Genomic DNA, 23,098 nt, shown 5'->3' with positions numbered 1-23,098 from the left:
CATCTGAATTAAAATTAAATCCCAAAGACAATCTGTCTCTGTTCCCTATTTAAATAAAACAGCGGAAAAGATTGTATAAAAAAGAAAACCACTTTCAGCACTTTCAGATTGGGACTGTGAAGAAACAAATCATTTAATCAAAAGCATGCCTAAAAGACATAAAAACCTGGATGTGCTCTACTTTTGTACTCTAAATTCCTAAGTAATTCACTTAGGCACTTAATTCAATCAAGCTCCATCGTATCTTAAAGACCTCATTGTTCCATATTTATTGTTTTCTATTTTCCCCAAAAGATGAAAAATTATTGTTTTCAATATAATTAGTATCATACATTTACAACCTTTATTAGACTATATATGCTTTTGTTTGTGTTTTCAAGCTGTAAGCCAATGAGACGGTGATCTGTAAGTGGAGCAGGTGATATACAGTGCAAACAAATGTAATGACACATTTTGCAATTTCCTGGTCTTCTAAACAGGAAATTTGACAATATTTCTAAGCTGAGAAAACAGTCATGAAATTTGTTGAACATACACATTAGACATGGAAAGTGATTGTGGGGGAAAAATGGTATACAAAAAACTAATAAAATATGAGCCTGGAAAGACGGGCGTAAACTACATCACTAATTATTAATTACCACAAAAGACAAGGTACAGATACTCAAAGTAACAACACAACCCAAATCAGTCCAAAAGGTGAAACAAAAATGAAGAAACAAAGAAAAAAAAAACTTGGAAGTCTGGAACTGGAACAGTAGGGTTTACAAAAGCACTGTGAAAACTGGAAAGTATTGACCAAAAAAACTCACTAAGCAAAAGTACATAATCTGTAATCCAGGGGTCAACCAGAGAATGGGAGCAAAAGTCCAAAAAAACAGTCACGCTGAATTTTTACAAGGGCAGGTGCTAAGCAAAGTCAAGGGCTCAAGATAAACAAGGTCAAAACAAAAGGTTAGAGACAAGCCTAGATTAAAGACTGGAGAGTAGTGCAAGCACTAACAATCTGACAGGAGAGTACTGGATGACGGAGGGTTTATAAAGGGAAGGCACAGGTAGGAACAAAGAGGGGTGAGTAGGGTTGAGGAAAGCAGGACAAAATGAAGGAACAGAACAGGAAACATGGACTGGATCATGATATAAATAGTTGTTCTCACTTAAGGTCCTCTAATTTGAACTTCTAATAAATGTATTTCTTAGAGTTCATTCAACTCCTTAAATTACATTGATAAAACACAAAACAAATTACCCTAGCAAGCATGTATTATTTTGAGTTAATCTTCCTAAAATAAAATATATTCTAATAGCATTTTCTCTACCCTAAATAAATCAATGGGGGAGAAAGTCTGTGCTTTCTAAAGAAAAGGGGACAGGCCAAAGAAATCATTAACGTAAGTTGTAAACAAATTACATTAAATTTTGTCGTGACTGGGGGTGGCTGTGGCTCAATAGGTAGAGCATATCACAGGATTGGTGGTTTGATTCCCGGCTGCCACGTCACATGCCAAAGTGTCCTTGGGCAACATACTGAACCCCAAGTTGCCCCCGGTGAGTCAGGTCAGCTGCATAGCAGCTCTGCCATCGGTGTGTGAATGGGTGAATGAGACGCAGTGTAAAGCGCTTTGAGTACCAGCTAGGTAGAAAAGCGCTATATAAGTGCAAAACATTTACTTAAAGAGGAATATTAAAGCTTTAGTAAGATTCCATTGCAAGATGTTAAAAAAAACTTAAAAGTTAAAACACAAATACTTTGTTCTTCAGTTGTATGAAAGTCTTTTTGGTCCAAAATAGAGAAGTGTGTCAACATCATGGTCAACATCACACCAACAGAGCTCACAATTGTAGCTCGATTAGTGAGTCTTTCATCACAGCAGTGTTACCAGATTTCTTTAATTATAGTAATCTGGAAAAGTTTTGCAATGAAGAGAAGACATGACCTTTTATGCAAACTACAGTGTCACCTAATGGGAAAACCCAGAGCCCATGTATCCAACATCCATCCATTTAAATTTGTATCATATTCCTATAATGTGTAATTTTTAAATTGAGTAAAAGCACAAACACAGCTGATCATTAAATTTCTGTTCTGTTACCATCAGTAGTTTATACCCTTAATCCATCACCAGAAGCTCGGGGAATACAGCAAACAGTATCCTGTGAATAGTGAGTAGAAAAACTTAGAACAAATGAGTAAATGGCATCTATTGAGGTAGGGCCAAAATATTAGACAGTTTGTTATTTGGATAGTATAAAAATTACATTTTAGTATATTCCTGGTATATCATAGCAGAAATGCTTGAGAAGGGTTTGGTGCTCTTTCATGGCACCACTGTTGCTGTCCCAATTCCAACCAGCAGTGCCACCAAAAATGCAATGTTTCCCAGGAAGTACACACCCACCAGCAGGTTGTCAGTGTTTGTCTGACAAAACAAAGAAATTTACATTAGAAATCAGCAGCATGTTGTTTTTAATTGTTTTTAATATAATTAATTTTTGTCTTACTGTTGCTGATTGCCTTGAATCTGTAATCGACAGAAAAGACAAATGTTAAAGCTGTTGCAAGATGCTTTTAGACACAGTAACTATTTTATTCTGTTCTGTGTCAGTAACACACACATAATAAGTGTATCTACCTGTAGTATGAATTTTCCATCTGAAGTGAGCTTCCATGAAGACGTAGAATAAACATTCCCAGGCAGTAAAACCACTCATAGTTTTCACCATCCATTGGCTGTCACTGCCGTCAATCAACTCCAGGCCTGTGAATATGGCTGCCACTGTGTGACAGGACATAGAAGAAACCATTTCAAGACTAGGTCAACAGGAGGAAACAGTGTGTGTATGTGTGTGTAGTCAACAACTATAAATTAATAAAATGAAAAAACAAGTGTGGACAACTTTTAGAAATGGCTTTTAGGAAGGAGCTTACCTGCTAAGATTTTTATTACCAGTGCATTTAAAGAATGTGTCCAGTTGAACACATATCTCCTGTCAAAGAAAAGAGGAAAATCATCAACAGCTGAAATAAGAACTGCACCAATGGTCATGTTTGGCTTAACCCTGGCTTGCTGTGCTGGCTCCTAGCGGCTTGAAGACTGGCTAGATGGTCTGACAGTTCGGGTTGGCCCGACTTGTTCAGGATACCTACGTGGGATGTTGGGGTCCACAGCGCAGAAAGGCTATTATGGGCTGGATGAAGGAGAGGATCATAATCAGGCAGCCTCACACAGGATGGGCTCCCTGAAAACAGCACACAGCAACACTGACAGTCACTGACACACAAGGATTAAGGAATATTAGTACAAAACAGGTGAAACACTGTTAGTGAAGTGTTACTCATTAGACTAATGTTACATCTAAAGCAAATACTTCATAATTAATTCTGTTTTATATTGACAGTAGTAGATGTTTTCTTATGTATTACAAACATATCTGATGGGATTTGTAATTAAAGTCATTGTACAATGTTACTCTGATAGTAACTGTACTGAACTGTGGACTGAGTCAGTCTAGATGTTTCTGTTTCCTGCTGCTTCCAGTCTTTTTGCTAAGCTACAGTAACTATGTTCTGGGTCGTTGTGTATTCTGATGACAACAGCGTTCAGTGAGAAGTGGACTGTTTCATAAGACAGAGCCTCAACAATATGTCTCAGCAGTGCTGGTTTACTGACACCGGCCCAGCCCTGGCCGTACACAAAGATGATGATGAAGGCGATGATGGTTGCTGCTACTGTCACACACATCACTGGAACATGGACCTGGAGGAACACAAACAATACAACTTCATCCTCGACTAGTCAAACCTACTGTGCATGTTTTAAAAGACTAATTGCCAAGTAAAAATATTCAATCAAATATGGGGAAAAAAAAGAAAGTAATTTTCTCACCACAAACCACAAGTCTTTGTCAAACATCTTCTGTCCTCTAGCCATTCCTTTTAGATATCGAGCTACAATCATCCCCAGTGACCCAGTGGTCATCCAGGATATCAACATCAGTGCTCCTGAAACAGAAATTGAATGTTGAAATGTTGCTAAGGTCTCACCAACCATGTTTTTATCTAAGTTCAAATTCATTTAAATTTTGCGCTAACATAGGACTTGATGACAATATGGCAAAGATAACCTTTGTAGTTCAGGTAACTTGTTCAGGTTTATCAGTAGAGTTGATCGACCATCATTTGACACAAACAATGAGCATGGTTACATTTTACAGATTTAAAGCTAATTAAAACATTTCAATCAAAGTCATATTTTCACACTAGAAAAGGGTCCATTGTTGCCCATTGTTTTAAAACTTCTGGGTTTGGAAAGTTGAGAAGACAAATTTACAATGCAAATACAGGAGGGATGTCTGTGGAGATTCTCAGTGGCAACTGGACTTGTTTTTAGCTCTCGAAGGCTTCTTCAATTCAACTTGCTGGTTGGACCCATATTTTTCATTTTTGTTACAATAAGTCGTTGATACCTTGAGCATCACTGATGTCAGATGTGAATCATTGAATCACAAGTGTCAATAACACTTTTAGCCTAAAGAGAATATTTACCAACCCTGACCCTAACAGAAACAGACAACACAACTTTTAAGATAAACTTAAAACCACAAATGTAAATTGATGTTGATAAAAAGCAACAACATGCTCGCTACAATTCTTGACTCTTTGGGTGATGCTACAGATGAGTTCAGGTGTCAACAAATCATTAGAACTTATTCTGTGAATTCCTTTTTTTTTTACAATCCATCAACCACGTGTCTAGTGTTGTTGGACTGATCAATGTACAGTTGTGTTTATTAGTGTACAGTATGGTTAGAGATAGAGTTATGTTCAGGGTCTCACCATGTGCTTTGACGATAGCAGGTGTTTCTGATTTTGTTGCAAGAAGCTGAACATTGGAAAAGTTTATCTTGCCAGTGCTGGTGAAGGTACCTGTGTGGAACTTGATTTGTCCTGTAGGAGAGAAGGAAAAAGCAGACAGGCATTAATGTCATTTAGAACCTTGAAAACATGAAAGAAAATGTAAACGTTTGAGGTTTTTAACTGCAGCCTCAGAGACACACTGTCAGTTCAAACAACCATCATGAAGCTCAAAGCCTGGTTGCTATCAGTGGATTTAGGCCTACCTGGTGAGTTCAAGGCATTTTTGTACCAGCACAGCATTTTTTCCATATTCTTTGGTCCCTGTCGGTGTATGAGGTGACTATGTCTACAGTAGATACCATGGAGAGAAAGATCAGCTGCTGCCTTTGGAAGGGGCTGGGTCTGTCTCAGCACTGCAGCACTGTATGGCACGAGTATTACATTTTAGCTTCCCATCTGGGACTCTGGTATAAGATACTAGTCTATAGAGGCCTTACAAACTGGCATGAAGTGGAGAGTCCAAGAAGCGCTGGAGCTGCCAAAGGACCTTCTGAGACCCTAGGTACCGGTAGACATGGTGCCAACTATGTAAGCAGTGCTGGGAGTCAATCCACAGCCACAATACAAGGACTGCAGGAAAGATAGATGCCATCTGATATTGGAGCAGGTCTAACCATGTGTTGAGGAAGTGAGGACCCCCAGGACAGTGAGGATGCGACAGCAGGGGGAATGGACAGGGTGAAGATACAGATAGACTCCTCCACAGCCTCCTGGATTACTGACTACCTGACAGACAGACCACAGTTTGTACGCCTGCAGGGATGTGAGTCTGAGCGGGTGGTCAGCAGCACAGGAGCACCTCAGGGGACTGTCCTCTCACCTTTCCTCTAAACCCTGTACACCTCAGATTTTCAGTACAACACCGAGTCCTGCCATCTGCAGAAGTTCTCAGATGACTCTGCAGTGGTTGGGTGTATCAGTGGTGGGGAGGAGACCGAGTACAGAGGTCCAACCATCTGACCTTGAATGTAACCAAGACCAAGGAGATGGTTGTGGACTTCAGGAGGAAGAAAACTGGCTTTGACACTGTGTCCATTCTGGGTGAGAAGGTGGAGGTGGTGGAGAGGTACAAATACCTGGGAGTTCACCTGGACAACAGACTGGAAAGGAAGTTCTACACAGAGGCTGTATACAGGAAGGGACAGAGTAGACTCTGTAGGAAGCTCAGGTCCTTTAATGTTTCCAACAAGATGCTGTAGATCTTTTACCAGTCTCTTGTAGCCAGTGCGATATGCTTTGCTGTCGTCTGCTGGGGCAACAGCATCAGAGCCAGCGACACTAAGAAACTGAATAAGCTGATCAGGAAAGCTGGCTCTGTGCTGGGGGATTCTTCACAGCCTACTTGTCAAACAGCGGAGCAGTTTTAGTCAGAGACATCTTCAGCTCCGCTGTGACAAGAAAAGGTTCAGGAAGTCATTTGTGCCAACAGCCATCAGCCTGTACAATGACTCCCTGACAGAGAGTCTATCTATCTGATCTTCCCTTCCTGCCTTATGCTGCTATTTTTCCACTTCCAGCTTATTCCCAGTCTATGCCTCATCCTCGATTCCTGGACAAAGTTTAGTATTGTGCACAACACTAACAGCCAACATGCTTTTCTGAGATGAGCAAACAATGTATGCAGTATTTAACCCTCCGAAACCAAGACAAACTTTATTCAACTCCAGTAAACTTATTTTGACAATGACTGGGAAGCAGAGGTCTATTTTACAACAGTGAAGGAAATGTCCTTTATTTGTTGGGGCAACTGTGTCCACAGCAAAATGGCATAATGTGGAAAGACATTTAAGTACATGTTATAAAAGCTTCCATGCTAACGTCCTACCTGGCAGCACGCTACAGGATGAACCAGCTTGTGAGTTAAAGGCAGCTTTAGACAAACTGCAGTCTGTGTTTATCACAAGGCCAATAAAAAAGTCACCAAAGTCACAAAAAAGTCAGCTAACTGAAGCTTCATATCATTCTACATATTTTTAGATAAAGTAGAGGAAGGCCTTTTCAGACGGGGAGGTCTTGAAAGGAGCAATGATGATGTTTGCAAATATCAAAAAGTATTAATATTAATATTAGAAATATACGACAAATCAAAATATATTAAAACTCTATGTATAGTGAAATATTTTCCATATCTTTCTGCTCCCAATGTCTACATTACCATTGCTGCTGGGTCCATAGGCAAACAGGATGTAGTAGTTTTGGTTGGAGCTGATAGACCTCTGTGTAGATATAGCGTTCGTGGTGATGAAGGAGCAGCTGATCACATTGTTCTGCATTGTTGCTGTTAAATTAGAGACATCCCCCTGATGAAGAGTAAGAACTCAATGTCAAGTCAAATCCACAGTTCACTTATTGAAAGAGCGCTAACAGAGCATTAGTTATTGTGTCTGACAAGAAGAATTCAGATATGAGTTCTGGTTTCAGAAGAACATCATTACCAGAGAAATGGTTTCCAGAAATGTTTTTCCTCTTGCATAGGCATGCTGCAAGGTCGGCAGACCTCTACTGTCCATGCCACAAATGTAAATATCGTCATTTCCCTAAAAAGACAGAGTTAAAAACAAACATCAGAACTGACTTTAGGTCCATTTGTTTCAAACATGTTGGATTAGAACAACAATACTGTCGACATTAAGCCCAGTGTCTCAAACAGTGACCTGTTTGTATTGCTATGGAGAAATTGGTGGTTGTCATCAAAAACATTCAGTTTAGAAATTGTTTAGGCTCACATTAGACATTTTTACACTGTATGAATTTGGTACAACAAGAAGGGTGAATTAACCAATGAATGATTGATCTTCTGCATGAGATGACTATACTGGCAAAGAGTGCAGAACATTCTGATGCTGGTAAAAGAGATGTTCCCTTTCATCAATATACTTTACTGGACTATACTATCCTTTTTCTTTACATTACCATTATCTGATCATCTGAGAATCCAAAAGCGATGTATCCATTAGAAGGACCCTTCATCTCATAGTGAACAGCTCCATTGCTGGTAGACAACGTCATAGTTGACATGAAATAACAGTCTGAGCTGGCTGAAGGATCACAGTTGAAAGGCTGACTGAAACAGGTCTTTGTGTCACCGCATTGTGCGTTGGAGATACTCATCTGCAGGAAAAAGGGCTTAAGCTTTACAGTCATGTTAATATAACCATACTCATGAGAGTACAATGGACATTCACCGTGCACACTGATTTTGATGTTTCACATCCGAAATTTGTCTTCATGAATCACAACTATGATCCTCACCAAACCCTAACCAAAGTTTCAATCTATGTCATAGATATATGTTGTTTAAACGAATTGCATTGATGATTACTATTGCTTAGTAAGTGTCCATTTGATCAAACTTTGTTGTGAAGAACTTTTTATGCTGGATTTAGCTGGTGGACCTACCTGTTAATTTTATGTTCCTTTCCTACACATCACTACTGCATTTATCTGTTTATGCATTGAAGTAGTCTCACAGAGAACAACCTCCCTTTCTGAAGATTCACACCTGAAACTGGCCTTTTCCCTCCCTGTTGGTCAGAGGAGTAACCTGGCCATCTCTTCTCTAACGTTCACGCCACCATTACTTACAGAAGAATTTACAGATGTGGTGGAAGTAGTTGTTGCTGGTGAAGTGGGGGCACCTGCAGATTCACCAGTATTGTCACCAGTGAAGGTCAGGACAGGACTTTGAACAGCAACCCAGAAAGTTCTTGTACTCTGCACAAAGGTTGCACTGCAGAAGCAACAGAGGCACATTGAATAAATAAAGGATACCACAAGTATTATGCGGTAATGACAAAGGAATTATTCAGGTTACTCAATTACTTCTGGAACAGACTGAAATAAAACAACATCACTGAACTGAAGCTTACAAGAACTGAATGGGGGTCCCACTTGCTGATGCTTCAGCTGTCCATGTCGCCTGAATGGACGTCTTAGTAGATGCAGATGTATGGGATACTGCTGAGTTCTGGATGTCACAAACACACACACACACACAAACACAGACATAGAAGGGTGTGGTCATCCCATGTTATGCCAGAAGGCTTGTCATTCATTGTTAGATTTCTTTACATGTCAAGGCACAGAAGCACTACGCTGTCGGTATACACAGAATAGGTACATCAGAGCATGACACTTTACAGTTTAGAGTGTAAATTATATGATTTATTATGAAGGAAAAGTAAGACAAGTTGCTGTAATATTTAGTCATTAACAGCATCATTCATCAGATAACAATAATAATTATTAATATAATTATTATTAATTTAGTAATTGATACATCATTAAACCTTTTGGGGCCATTTGTTGTGGACAGACATTGATAATTATTTCATTATAATTATTAATTATTGTTTTACCTGCTGTATGTCTGTATAATGTTCAAGGACACATTAAAAGGTGCTGATCCATTCTGTGTGTTTGCCCCATGTTGTGGCATCATGGTATCACAGCTGTCTGTAAATAAACCTGAGGGATAGCACCAAACCACTGGAGTAAAGCACAGCAGCAGCAACACAACAGCATCCATTGCAATAAAATGATGTGTTTCCAGTCCCACAAACTCAGCCTGTGAAAAACTGACTAATGGCACTGTGAAACACAAAGAGATCTGTGATTTTGTGTCAGTTAGGGTTATATCCTGCTGATCCTGCTCATTTTCTGCTCTCATGGAGAATTTTGATTGAACAGTTATTTGTCAGCATGAGAAGCTTGACTTCTGAATTCATAAAATAAAACAACATTCATTTAAATAAGATTAAGAAAAAAGTAGTATACAAAAAATTTATTGCACAATTAGATCATAAAAAACTGACAACATTGATTGCTGTAGATGCTGCTTGTGTCTCTGTTCTGTGTGCAGCAGTGTGCTTTGTTCAGCAGGGTGAAGTCACGGGACTCAAAGTAGAGTGAGATGATGACGTCCAAACAGTGACATGGCAGAATTTTCTAAAGCTATTAGAAAAAAAAGCAGCTGAACTGGAAACACAACTATTTTCATTGTGTCCTTGTCGGTGGAAGGCAAGATTAATGTGTGTTGAAAAAACTTTCCTTTTGTGTGTAAAACAACAGTAGTTAAGGAAATGATTCTCAGGTTGTTGTGTTAGTGGCTCAGTTTCCACATTATGTAAAACAAATACCATTCACCTTAACATGCTACAGACTGTGACAGCTACCTTGCTACCTCCAGTCTCCTTGACACATCAGCAGCAATAGAAGAAAAGCATCGCAATGACGATCTGTGTCATATGAACAGACAGTGGAGAATAATGCATGGCAAAGTATAATGCTGCTATTTAACTTAAAGGAGCTCAAGTGTCTATGTAGAAACAATGACCATGACTCCAGAGGGAGGAAAGTGGTACCGTATGTAACAAAAGTAGACCCAACTCCCTGGTTTTTGCGACTATGATCCCTGTACAGAAAATATGGCCAAAATATGGAAAATGGGGGAATCTAAAAAGTTAAAGAGTGTGTTTATGGAGGAGGAATAGAAAGAAAAGAGAGTATTTGTTGTTCAGTACTCTCATTAGAGGGATTTTCCAGTTTGTTACAATAGTAAAGTTTATTCCCATGATGACAATAATGAATACAATACAAATTTAACATGTACACTGTATACACACTGCCACAAACCACACCATTTATAGCTTATGCTAACTTTCAGTGTTGGATGGGGTTTTAGAATAAACCAAACCCAACAGTAAAATACATACAAAGTATAAGTCTTATACAAGGAAAGTATCAACATATAAATAACATATAAAACTTATAAACTTCAGCATTAAACTAGGGATTGCTGCTGTCATTACCACTGTCATCCTGGGTATTAATCTAGCAGGCGTGTTGGGTGTGGTCACAAATTCTCTGGGGCTTTCACAGACTCTTCAGTGACACAGGCTCTGACGCAAGAAAAACCCAACCCTGAATATGTTGTTCTACGATATTAGGACGACACAGCGTTCTCAGTTGTCTTTTCTCACAGTTGAGGAAACTGAATAGCTTCTATTGTAAACCACACAGGATGCATAATGGCATGTTTCAGACACATTATTCTTGTGGAAACAGGTTGAAATATGTTACCCACTCCCCACTGACTAAGAGTATGTATGTACATGCCACCTACATAGAAGTTGCACACATGACAGCAAGCCCAGTTGCCAGTGAATAGTCCCACTTAGTCTACTGCACCACAGAGTATGATACTGTATTTATCACAACTTTCTGCCCCTTATACACAGAAAGAATGAAAAGCTCAGGTTTTCTGTCAGCATGAAGCTTGCTCACTTTAATTAGATTTATTTTCATGTTAAGTTGGTTGCATGGCCAACCTGGTAACAGCAGGTTTACTAAAAATGGGTCTAGAAGGCCAAAGCTAGACGTAGGAAAACCTGATAAATCCAGGAGAGGGGGAGTAAGCTGAAATCTCTTGGTTTTAAGGGGTAAGGCTGGCAATTTTCTGTATTTTTCTATGATTAAAAACACAAAAACTTTAATCAGGCATTATAAAGCAACATGAATAGTAATTCAATATATATATAGCAATAAAACAAATGAAATATAATTAGGAAGGTGAGTTACAGTAGATTATAAATGTCTGACTCGGTGAGAGGCAACAGAAACACCAAGTTAACCTATAAAATTTCATTCTGGACCTACAGTACATGACCTCCCAAACCAGAATAGCAGAAATCTGCTTTTCTCAGTCATGGTTTGAAATGGCGCTAGAATAAGTATTGTTGGGAATAAATTCAGCAGATTTAGTGATGAAAGACTACAGCTGCTCCAGGACTAAATTGAAGCTTATGTTGAACCTCCCAGGAAGCAGGTTTGTTTGTAGTATCATTTTCTATCCATGGCTTTGTCCTTAAGATATTTTAATTTGTGCTTATGAAATTCATTCACCGGCCATAGTGAATCTTTTTTTCTTGACTGTGTTAAGTCAAAATGATGCATGTGAATTCAGAACATAATTTTGGCCATTCGTATGTGCCTCCAATGTTAACACTGACATGAAAAACAGCTTTATAGATGTTACAGTAAATAGGCAGAATTGTTTGTTACTCTCTTCATACCATTTGTTGACAGTAACACAATACTGGGGACTGACTGACTGTGGAAAACTCCATCACCAAACCTATAACATACTGCATGCTGTTCGCTGACTTGGTGTAGGTGAAGCTCGCAGTCAACCATGCAGAGTGTCAATTGGATGGTATATTGTAGGGCCACTGTATATTCCTAGGGCCAAGTGTATCCTCAAAACTGGTTGCAGTAGTATTCCTGTGTTTGACTACACTGACCACAACCCCAGACTTTTTAGAACTCCTTGCAGCATTCAGTCCAGGGTTTAATCAGGTGAGAGTGGTCTTTGTTCTGTTCATTGTTACGTCAAGGGATCTGACAATGTGGTGCCAGACATGCTATCCAGGACCTGTTATTGGACCTTCACGCTGCTTCCTGTGTGTCCCTTTTTTCTTGCACTACTCCATAATGCCTGCCACAGTGTTGGAGACTGACTATGGGAAAGAGAGTGATGCCTTATGTGAGTACATGTTGCAGACAGAGCCCACAGAGGAGCTTGTGCACAGCCCCCCTTAGCCCTGATTTTATTTTTGCACGTAACCTATCCACTGACACACCTATTGCATATTCTGCAAGATTCTGAAAGCAGAAGCATGGTATGTTTTATCTAGAGATTCCAGTGCTGTTGGTATTTCTCTCTCAGTGTTTGAATCTGCCTAAGGCTTGATCTGTAAGGTAAGTCTGACTCTGATTATCTAATAGTGATTTGGATATTTTTTAATTTGAAGTCTATATGCTGTGGTCAAAATTACTGTCCTCACATTGACACCCCCTTACATCTCTGACACTAGTGCTTCAGTCCATCTCTCAGGCACAGAAGTGGCCAGCCCTTATCTTTAAGAGGTTGGCCAACGCTGCTCCAGCCCTTCGACCCTTCCTCTTTATTTAACATACACCTGTGGTGTCAGCATCCTTGCAGTCTGCAGGCACTCCCCACTGTCACTCAACATCATGATACATCGTGCAAAATAAGAGGGACCATCAAAGCCAATCATTCATGAAAACTACAGGCCTATAGATCAGAATAGACTCCTCACATTTTAGAGCCAATGATGGTTACATTAAAACAGGACTCCTCAATACTGACAATCTGCTTTTTTTTTTTTTACTTTACAGTATTTGGTGGTGATTCATTTCTGCAAGTTAATTAAAGTGATTAGGCTTTTGAAGTGTTTGTACATGTTACTATGCCTATATTCAATTTATTGTTTTAGTGTCTTTATGGCATTTGTCATAAATAACAACATTCTTTGATTATTAAAATATTATAAAAATGCAGCACAGAAATGAAACCACTTGAGCCATGTAAAAAAAAGATGGTGTTTGGAGATCAGATTTCAGAAGTAAAACTGGAAGAGAAAATGTCAGATTCTGTTGTTTCAGTGTCACTGGATTAAAAGACATTGAGTAAAGGAAAGACAAACTTCAGATTTTTAAGGGATCTAAATCCCTCTCAGTCATTGTTGTCTATTAACCTTAGTTTTACTTTACTACAGTTTTACTGTACTCAATAATGTTCACTAAATGAAAGTATGCAGGCTAAATGGCTAAACTGTAAGTACACTGTTCTCACTCAAGTATACCAAATTACACTAATTGCATTATTTAGCACTGTTCACCTAGAAACACTGGCCTTCAAAATACAGCACTTAGATTAGTTTACTAATTAGGCTCACTCATGTTGCACTAGTGAAAATGCAAATGGAAAGGACATAACAGGATGAATGTATAAATGGAGGATGCATGTGATGCAGGTCATTCAGTATTTTGTTCTCTTTTTCACAGTTTTTTATCATTGATCTATTAATAATCATGCCAAGGCTGCTAGATGGCCTGGTTCTGATGGTAAATTAAATTTTATAATTTAACTCCATGTCTCTAGCAACAGACATTACGTGCCTATGTGATTTATACATAGATTCCTCTTAATGGTTGTTACCCAGTCACCCTGTGGATTCAAAATACATTCCTTTTTGCTGTGAAGAGACTTTGCTAAGCACTAGAGACCACTGCTGCCCTCCTATGTGATTCAGATGTCATGTTTATGATGATGTTCATTTCACAATGTATAAAAGTATAATGTCATCAGAACTAATTCCCTTCTATTTGTATGACTTAGCCATCTCAAGCTAAAACAATAAACTGAGAGCATAAATTAAATAATTTGTGCACACAGTTTAGTTTTTTTCCCCTACATGTCATATCCTGTGCTTCATAACTTTCTCTTGGTTGACTTGACTAATGTTGTCTTGCAGTATTTTTTTTTTATTTTTATTAGAGATATGGTATTTCTATTGCTGCTGCCAAACATGCTGCAAATTGTGTCATATACTGCTGTATTTCTTGTATATTCTCATGCTTTAAGCCAGTTTGTGAAAATACAACTTTTTTTTATTCCATCATGCTGAATACATGTAATGAAGAGAAGTACAGTTTCCGGAGAAGTACACATAGTACATATATTTAAGATGTATAGATGTATTAGTATATTTTTGCAATTACATTACATGGAGACATGGCACATAAGAGACACATTAGATCTTACATATGATTAAATGTATTAAGAAAACATATCAAAATTTAAAATACAGTATATACCTTGTTCTTATGTTGTAAGAAAGTCTGTTGAGTCCAGATAAAGAGAAGTGTGTCAGCATTGTGGTCAACATTGCACACACAGCTTGTGCATTAGTCAAACTGTTGTCAAAGCGGTTTTAACAGATTTCTTTAATTTTAGATTTTGTAAACATGAGGGAGAGTTTTGGGAGACAAAATTCACAAAAGTCAATGTTGGGCTTACGACATATTTTTTTAAGTGGAGTAAGCAGCAAAACACACCTGAACGTTAAAGTTCTGTTCTTCTGTATTGAGTAATATCTGATCGTATCAAACCCTGAAAAATACAACAGAAACACACAGTAATACAACAGTACAACAGTTTCTGTGGATGGTGAGTGGGATAAATAAGCAGCCGCCCTGTCTAATAGAAAAACAATACCACATGCATTATTGCTTATCAACACATTTTGACCTAACTATGTTTACAGAGCTTAATTTATGGCTTTAGTTATCATTACAACACACAACATTTCATTTATTTTGAGGTAGGGGTAACTAACTAAATTAGTTAGTTCAAGCATTTTCATTTATAGGTATATTTGGACTGGAAACCCCAGAGACTATTTATCCAACTTCCATCCATTTAAATTTATAATGTGTAGTTTTTAAATTGAGTAAAAGAAGAAACAAAGCTGATCATTAAATTTTGGTTCTGTTACCATCAGTAATTTATAACCAACCTCCAAGAGATTGGGAAATATAACAAACACTATCCTGCGAATAGTGAGTAGAAAAACTTAACGGCTGTACAGTCTATAACAAAGAAAAAAAGAGTAAATGGCATCTACTGAGGTAGGGCCAAAATATTAAACAGTTTGTTATTTGGATAGTAAAAAGATTTCATTTTTGTAAAGTCCTGGTCTATAACAAAAGAGATGCTTGAGAAGGGTTTGGTGCTCTTTCATGGCACCACTGTTGCTGTCCCAATTCCAACCAGCAGTGCCACCAAAAATGCAATGTTTCCCAGGAAGTACACACCCACCAGCAGGTTGTCAGTGTTTGTCTGACAAAACAAAGAAATGTACATTAGAAATCAGCAGCATGTTGTTTTTTTAAATTGTTTTTAAGATAATTTATTTTTGTCTTACTGTTGCTGATTGCCTTGAATCTGTAATCGACAGAAAAGACAAATGTTAAAGCTGTTGCAAGATGCTTTTAGACACAGTAACTATTTTATTCTGTTCTGTGTCAGTAACACACACATAATAATAAGTGTATCTACCTGTAGTATGAATTTTCCATCTGAAGTGAGCTTCCATGAAGACGTAGAATAAACATTCCCAGGCAGTAAAACCACTCATAGTTTTCACCATCCATTGGCTGTCACTGCCGTCAATCAACTCCAGGCCTGTGAATATGGCTGCCACTGTGTGACAGCACGTAGAAGAAACGTATTTAAGACTAGGTCAACAGGAGGAAACAGTGTGTGTATGTGTGTGTAGTCAACAACTATAAATTAATAAAATGAAAAAACAAGTGTGGACAACTTTTAGAAATGGCTTTTAGGAAGTAGCTTACCTGCTAAGATTTTTATTACCAGTGCATTTAAAGAATGTGTCCAGTTGAACACATATCTCCTGTCAAAGAAAAGAGGAAAATCATCAACAGCTGAAATAAGAACTGCACCAATGGTCATGTTTGGTTTAACTCTGAAGACAGTGGTCTGACAAAGCTAGGTCAGCTCCTGCTCCGGTTCATCAACCGCAATTTCCACAAGGGGATTAATATACTTGGTAACATGATGGGATCAAGTAGGACAGAAATTTGAATCTCCACTTGAGGTAAAATTCAACTTGAAATTTTTTCTCAAAGTTTGCAGACAAATTAAATTTGTGTCCCAATGCATTTAGGATGTCTACATGTGAGTGCAGACTGGCTCTAAATACTACGTTAGAAACAGGGACATTGACATTAAAATGTCTGAGAGTTGAATCGACTTGTTCAGGGTACGTACGTGGGATGTTGTGGTCCACAGCGCAGAAAGGCTATTATGGGCTGGATGAAGGAGAGGATCATAATCAGGCAGCCTAACACAGGATGGGCTCCCTGAAAACAGCACACAGCAACACTGACAGTCACTGACATACACAGGATTAAGGAATATTTGAACAAAACAGGTGAAACACTGTTAGTGAAGTGTTACTCATTAGACTAATGTTACATCTAAAGCAAATACTTCATAATTAATTCAGTATTATAATGACAGTAGTAGATGTTTTCTTATGTATTACAAACATATCTGATGGGATTTGTAAATAAAGTCATTGTACAATGTTACTCTGATAGTAACTGTACTGAACTGTGGACTGAGTCGGTCTAAATGTTTCTGTTTCCTGCTGCTTCCAGTCTTTATGCTAAGCTACAGTAACCGTGTTCTGGGTTATTGTGTATTCTGATGACAACAGCGTTCAGTGAGAAGTGGACTGTTTCATAAGACAGAGCCTCAACAATATGTCTCAGCAGTGCTGCTTTACTGACCCCGGCCCAGCCCTGGCCGTACACAAAGATGATGATGAAGGCGATGATTGTTGCTGCTACTGTCACACACATCACTGGAACATGGACCTGGAGGAACACAAACAGTACAACTTCATCCTGGACAAGTCAAACATATTGTACAGAGCTCAGCGGCGTTAAGGATCCACATACCCTAAGACAGGCCTGGTTTGGACTAAACAGCATGAACAGTGTTACTACTACTACTACTTCTATTACTTCTGTTACTACTGCTTTACTAAACAGGAACAGCCAAGTGCCTACGCAGAATTGAAATCTGATATTGATCTTTTCATTTCAATTTGCTTACTTCCCTAATCCCTCTATTTAACATTGCCAAGTAACATATTTTTAGAAGAAAATTGGATAAAGAAATTAAAAGGTAATTCAATAAAAAAAATTCTTACCACAAACCACAAGTCTTTGTCAAACATCTTCTGTCCTCTTGCCATTCCTTTTAGATATCGAGCTACAATCATCCCCAGTGACCCAGTAGTCATCCAGGATATCAACATCAGTGCTCCTGAAACAGAAATTGAATGTTGAAATGCTGCTAAGGTCTCACCAACCATGTTTTTATCCAAGTTCAAATTCATTTAACTTCTGCCCTAACAGAAGACTTGATGACAATATGACATGGAATGTAAATGTAAAAACTGCGGGTTTGGAAAGTTGATAAGGTTGATAAGTTACTGATACAGATCTACAACTGGTTCCTCAAGGCACAAGTTAATAATAATAAGACCTGGTTGTAAGAAACTGGTCTAATAAGAAGGTCTGTCTGGAGACTCTCAGTTATCCAGGTCATGTTTCTTCCATTGATGCTACTCAGTTGCAGCCGGATTTGCTTTTCTCTTGGTTCTTGGTTGGTCCCAGTAAGAACATGCACTACAATTCTGTTGTGCTTATGGATGCTAATGAGAAGGTTCTCTGAGGACACTGAGGCCTGTCTATGTCTATTTTCCGCTGCTAGAAGGACAAAAATTAGTGTACAGTATGCTTTAGGTTAGTGCTAATGGAACATTCCTCCGGTCTCACCGTGTGCTTGGACGATAGCAGGCGTTTTCGTCGTTGTGGAACCGGAACCTACAGATCCACCAGTACTGTTACCACTGAAGTTCAGGGCAGCACTTTTGACAGCAACCCAGAATGTCGACTTACTCTGCACGAAGGTTGCACTGCAGAGACAACAGGAGCAGGCAATCAAGGTGAGCAGAAGGTAATTCCTCACTTTACCCTGTCACTTGAGGATAGAAAAGAACAAATGTATTGAGTTAAACCTTACGAGAACTGAATGGGGGTCCCACTTGCTGATGCATCAGCTGTCCATGTTGCCTGAATTGACGTCTTAGGAGAAGCCGATGTATGGGACACAGCTGAGTTCTGGATGCCCCACAAACACAAACACACAAACAGAAGGTCATTTTACATGTCAAGGTTATGCTGTTCTTTTACTATGCAGGCAATGAACACACAATATTGTTTACATGTATTCAAGAAACCTGGCTACAGGAAATCTAGTAGTATATAATATACATGTGGACATGAGTAATCTGATTTCTACTCTGCTTCGGGGAGATTCTGGAAGTGTGGTCCACAGATTTTACCGAAGAAAAGACACAGATTTTTTTTATTTATTTTTTTATACATATATCAGGGAGGTAAGTGCCAGCGCTGTGAGAGAGATCCAGGCAGACACAAGGCAAACTGTCTCGACTGTCAAACATGGTGTGACTTATTTAGATGTCCACCGGGAATTTTGTGTTTTGGATGGACTTGATTTAGGTAGCGTTACATCATATAATGATCGCTCTCTTTCATCCAGCTGCTCTCCTCTAATGATAGTGGTAGAGTAGTGAGTGTCTGCAGCCTTTAGCATTTCAAAAGTAAGCGGAGTTCTCTGGGAGAAACCTACTCTGGGAAATCAGATTTCTCTACCGTAATCAGATTGCCATACCCTGATTACATTTGCATGAAACTTAAGAATTCAGCTTTTCTCGAGAAAGCCAACTGTAACTTGATCACTTAAGCACGTGTAAATGCACATTTAAACATGCACATGTTAATGTAAATGTCATGTAGCAAAGACTTATAAATAAAAACAAATCAAAGAAACAGATAACATTAAATATACAATACGAATTGTTAAATGTATTTTGCTTTTTTCATTTTGATACAAACATCACAAGAAAAAAAATCAACTTTTCAAAAGTCTTGCATTATAAAGGAAAGGAAAAATAAATTGCTGGAATAATGAATCATTTACAATCTCATGCATTAGCTTTATTGATACATATTCCAGCTTTAATTGACACTGGTGTATTGTGTTACCTGCTGTATTATGTTCACATTACACTAATAATACTCACAGATTTCTGACTGCAGGTGAGAAGCTGAGCTCCCGTAATTGGCCCGCTGAAGGATCCCACAGCATTCTGGCTCCCCACTGCTGTAGCCTTCAACAGGAAACCACGGAAAGAGCTTGTTCCCTGGAGCTGAACTGTGGCGCAGGACATACTCTAGTTCAATGCTTACATCGAGGAAAGCCCTACTGACAATTTACCAAACAATATGCTCATTCATGTTGAGCACAGTGAGACATTTGATCAAGTTAAATACTTCCTTTTAAGACTGCTTCAAACTGTTGTACTAGCCACAAACCACACCCAGTGATGGTTTTATTGTGTTTTTTTAGCCTAATAATAGCTTCCTTCACTTACACAGATACCTCTTTGAACCTAACGTTGTGAGTTCCAGTGAACAGCTACTAAATGTTAACGTCCACACACTAGTCTAGTACCACATCCAGGCCTTTTATCTGCTCAATAACTCATGAAGTAGTGAGGAAACATACCAAACCTAGTCCCACATCTGCTTGTTAGTCATTTTTTATTTATAAACCCCAAAATGTGCATGTGTGTGTACAAAAATGTAAATCTTGGTTAATGGCATTGTTTTGTCATACCTTTTCATTTAAAGTCCTCACTTTGGTCACATCTTGAGTGTTTTATTTCAAATTCAATGTTGTGGTGTACAGAGAACAAATATAAAAAAACGAAATAATTTACATTACTTACACACCCAACTCCACTTTAAAAGACTCTATGCAAATGGTTCTTCATTTAACACTCTTAGGCTTAAAGTTATATCGTCTTTCAAACAGTGCAGAAATCAAATTTACAACTACATAGAACAAAGAAAAATGATCTACTCTCAATTTAGTAATTGAGAGTAGATGTAACAGACTGATTATCAGTTTAGATAGTTGATCTGCCACAGTGATCAAATCTTTCATTGTTGGACAGTATTGATGTGATGCAGATATGTTAATACCCAGAAAGACATGTCAACATATGTATAGAAGGAAAACACTGTATACAATTTAATAATTATATTTAATGGATAAATCTGATTCTTACCTGTGACCTGATCTCCGATATTAAAGCTGGTCTGGCCCACAGTGACGGTGTAGGGTGCTGATCCAGTCTGTGCACTCGCCCCATGGTTGGGCGTCATGTTATCACAGCTGTCTGTAACTAAACCTGAGGGATAGCACCAAACCACTGGAGTGAAGCACAGCAGCAGAAACACAACGCGGTCCATTGTAATAAAATTATGTGTTTCCCCTCTGCTCATAAACTCAGCTTGTGAAGAACCGACACTATGACTAATGCTACTATTCAGCTGAGAGGAGCTTAGGTGTCCATGTCAAAACAATCACTGAGAGGAAGGGAGGAAGGGAGGGAGTAGCTACAAGAGTGGGCGGGGGCTACAGGTAGACGCATACATCTTTGACTCATACCTTTGTTGGTAACTACAGCTGTATGGTCCCTGCAGACAGAGAGGCAGCGAAAATGTGAAGTGGCAAAAAAAGGAGTGGCTACTGAAGAAAAAAACAGTTGAACAGGAATAACAAGCTCTATCAGTGTTAGACAACAAATTTGCTTTGTCATACGTCGAAACCGCTGACGTTATGTGTGTGGGAACAAACCCTCGACATATGGATCTGTGCACAAGCGAGCTCATGACATGCACACAGTCATAGCATAATTAACATTCTTCTTTTGTTTTGTTTGTCTGAGAGAAATACTACAGGCAATACACACGTTACTATAGACCTCTTTTCTGCCTGTAGCACTGCTGAGTGATTCATATAGTTTTTAACTATAATGAGTTAATATGGATAATCAGAATCAGAACAACTGAAGCACAGATACAACATCAGCTCCATCCCAGCATTAGGTCCACCTATAGTTGTATCCTCTGTTAACTAACTGTCTACATTTCTCTTGAGTTTACAGTGATACTTGCTGCTCAGCAGACACAGCTGAGGGTGAACCCATTCTCTGTGCCCACAACTAGCGGCGATCTACCGCAGGATACGGGCTATACTATCAGAATAAGTCCAGAGACCAGCGATATTTAAAAAATATTGCAAGGGAACGCAAAAGTAGCTCACTGCCGTGACTCTTTTTTGTCATTACACTCATCTACACTCACTATCTATCTAAAGTGTAGATTATACTTTGGCAGAAGAAGTCAGACCCACTTTTGTAGCTCAGGTGCCTCCCATATCTCCCAAACACAACTGATGTTTTCTTGAGAGTCCACCTCCAAGCTGAAATGTCTGTGAAGACTGTCAGTCAGCCAGAAAAGAGATCAGGGCTGACAGGAAAGAAGATTCAACACTGAGGTTTACAGGAAACTCAAGCATACAGATCAGTATTTACACTCATCTCTGGAACACAAACTAGGAGTGAGCAGAACCCTACACCACCGGGCAGACAGCAGTCCTGCTAGGAGAAAGAAGACAAGCACAGCAATGAAGTATATGCAGTGAAGTATCTAATCAGATCTGTACATTGGGAGATCAAACTGCTTCACAAATGCATGGCAAAAGACAGAAGGTTCATAGGCCTGTCAGTCAGTCAGAACTGATGAAGACCTCTGGATAGAAAGTGAAACATCTCATCAACAACTAAAAACAAGTTAATTTGTAATTAATTAGTAATGAAGGAACAGGCCTCATTAGGCAACTTCTTCTGTTATTTTTGAGCTTCCTGAAAAGGCGTGTGTGTATGAAAATGGCTGTAAATCCTGACTGAAAACAATCACAGGCGTGTCAGACATCAGACAATCATTAAAACATGTTCTTGACTTGTGTTTCATTTTAAACTCAATGTGCTGACCATACCAATTATTTATGCACTTAACAGGTCCATAAATAATGGTCTTCATGTACCTATTATAAGCAAGACTTAACTAAATGACTCATGATGGTGTGTAATGTGGTAGACAATGGTTAACTAAAACCATTCAGTGTGTTCAATTTTACAAATTAGAAGAATGAGGAAACATGTTAGAGCACAAAAGAAAGGTGGCAACACAGTGTCAATCAGATACATGAACATTATTTAATCATATCTGCACCATTAATCAGGATACTCATTTATTTATCATCAAACCTTTTTCTGAATCACTAATCACTTAGTTCCAAAAACATATGTACTAATTTTTTTTGTACATTCACATTTATATTTTGTCATTTAGCAGATGCTTTCATCCAAAGCAACTTACAAGTGAGGAACAAGGTGAGCAAATAATCTAATTCAAGGAAAAAAAACATCAAAGCAAAGTGCTTTCAAAAAAGTCTTTCTGTTTCAAGAGATGTGAGAACAAGAGAGCAGATTTTTATTTTATTTTAAGTGCAAAAGAAGATGGCTGAGCGTGCAGAGTTTGGCAGATCATTCCACCATCGTGGGATCACTGAGCTGAAGAGTTTTCCTTGGTGTCTACTGTGTGATGCTGGTACCACCAGACGTCGTTCACTGGCCGATCACAGTGGAGGAGGGGAAGGGGATGTAGACCTGAATGACTGCGTTGAGATAAGTTGGAGCTGTAGAGTTGACCCCTCTGTAAAAAAGACAAAGAGCTTTGAACTCTATGCTTCCAGCCACAGGAAGCCAATGCAAAGATCTGAAG

The 23,098-nt window shown here is 38.7% G+C and overlaps 1 protein-coding gene across 1 annotated transcript; it reads right to left on the bottom strand.

The window, feature by feature from the left end:
• Positions 1 to 2,180: 2,180 nt before the first annotated feature.
• LOC113164638 (putative ferric-chelate reductase 1) lies at positions 2,181 to 20,825 on the bottom strand. The gene is given in 23 exon segments (XM_026364019.1): positions 2,181 to 2,420; positions 2,503 to 2,522; positions 2,634 to 2,777; positions 2,930 to 2,988; positions 3,149 to 3,240; positions 3,672 to 3,758; positions 3,888 to 4,003; positions 4,838 to 4,948; positions 7,074 to 7,218; positions 7,354 to 7,455; positions 7,832 to 8,111; positions 8,581 to 8,648; positions 15,555 to 15,623; positions 15,709 to 15,728; positions 15,843 to 15,986; positions 16,139 to 16,197; positions 16,575 to 16,666; positions 17,099 to 17,185; positions 17,524 to 17,639; positions 18,155 to 18,294; positions 18,402 to 18,499; positions 19,486 to 19,616; positions 20,536 to 20,825. Coding segments are annotated over 23 exon segments (2,499 nt in total). The 5' UTR covers positions 20,753 to 20,825; the 3' UTR covers positions 2,181 to 2,318.
• Between the last annotated feature and the right edge of the window lie 2,273 nt (positions 20,826 to 23,098).

This window comes from Anabas testudineus, chromosome 2, assembly GCF_900324465.2.
Source record: "Anabas testudineus chromosome 2, fAnaTes1.2, whole genome shotgun sequence".
In the NCBI taxonomy this organism is placed as follows: domain Eukaryota; kingdom Metazoa; phylum Chordata; class Actinopteri; order Anabantiformes; family Anabantidae; genus Anabas; species Anabas testudineus.
Note: the sequence above shows the minus strand (reverse complement) of the source record. Positions and strands in the feature narration are given on the sequence as shown.